At 44.0% G+C, this 895-nt stretch overlaps 1 protein-coding gene across 1 annotated transcript in view; it reads right to left on the reverse strand.

Moving 5' to 3' along the window:
• Nucleotides 1–794, reverse strand: part of LOC106321868 — a gene marked incomplete at both ends in the record, with an annotated part of 1,002 nt that extends 208 nt beyond the window's left edge. Inside the window, one exon of the mRNA XM_013760095.1 lies at nucleotides 34–794. Coding sequence (XP_013615549.1) covers nucleotides 34–794 — 761 coding nt within the window. The remainder of the gene's footprint in view (nucleotides 1–33) is intronic.
• Nucleotides 795–895: the final 101 nt, after the last annotated feature.

An 895-nucleotide genomic window follows, 5' to 3' on the forward strand; every position in this document is an offset into this window, starting at 1 on the left:
CTTCTTGTTGGCAAAATCGATGCAAGTACCCACAGTAGTAAGGAATGGTGTGCCCATGATCAATGGAATTCTGTTTTCAGTTGCCATCTTCAAGACAGTGAGGTCTATAGGGATGGTGCAAGATCCAATCTTCAAAGGGAAGTCCTTGATGAGACCAATAGGGGTAGTAGAAGAAGAATCCCCAAACGTGAGAGAGGAAGTATCTGGCTCCATGTGTTCAATCTCAAGACTCTGCACCATCTCCATTGAGATCACATTCACACTTACACCAGGATCAACAAGAGCATCATCAAAGGTGAGCTTACCAAGGGAGCAAGACAAGGTGAACTTCCCTTGGGATTCTAGTTTAGGGAGAAACTTTGGTGTGACTGGTGGATCAAGTTTCAAAGTTGAGATGTTGAGAAGCTCTGCTACTTCTGCTTGGTGGTCTACAATGTCCTTGATGAGCATCATTTGGACATGAGCCTCACGCATACCCGAAATCGCTGGAAACTTAAGTCCAATATCACTTAGGTCTTTTCTGAACTTGGAAATCACCTTATTTTGAGCTTTGGTGAGGACCCTTTGTGGAAATGGGAGCTTGTCATAGGGTGACTGCTCAACCTCAATGGTGACCTCCAGCTTGACTTCTTTCAGCTTCCGGTTAGCTCTCTTCGCAACAATTTTGCCGGCTTCCTCCACAATATTTGCCTCAGTTGTTGCTACAATTAGATGCTCAACCTGTTCAATCTCTGTTCCAAACACCAATCGAACAATTTCATCTACCTCTTTCTTGTGGTTACTCAATTCAATCCCTAAATAAGTAGTAGAGAGGGCAACATTGCAATACTCCTTGGAATTTTGCTCAGATTTTCCAGGTAGAGACCCTTGCTGGCGATTATGGTGAGTGGTCATG

The sequence above is a fragment of the Brassica oleracea genome, unplaced genomic scaffold (assembly GCF_000695525.1).
Source record: "Brassica oleracea var. oleracea cultivar TO1000 unplaced genomic scaffold, BOL UnpScaffold03438, whole genome shotgun sequence".
NCBI lineage: Eukaryota > Viridiplantae > Streptophyta > Magnoliopsida > Brassicales > Brassicaceae > Brassica > Brassica oleracea.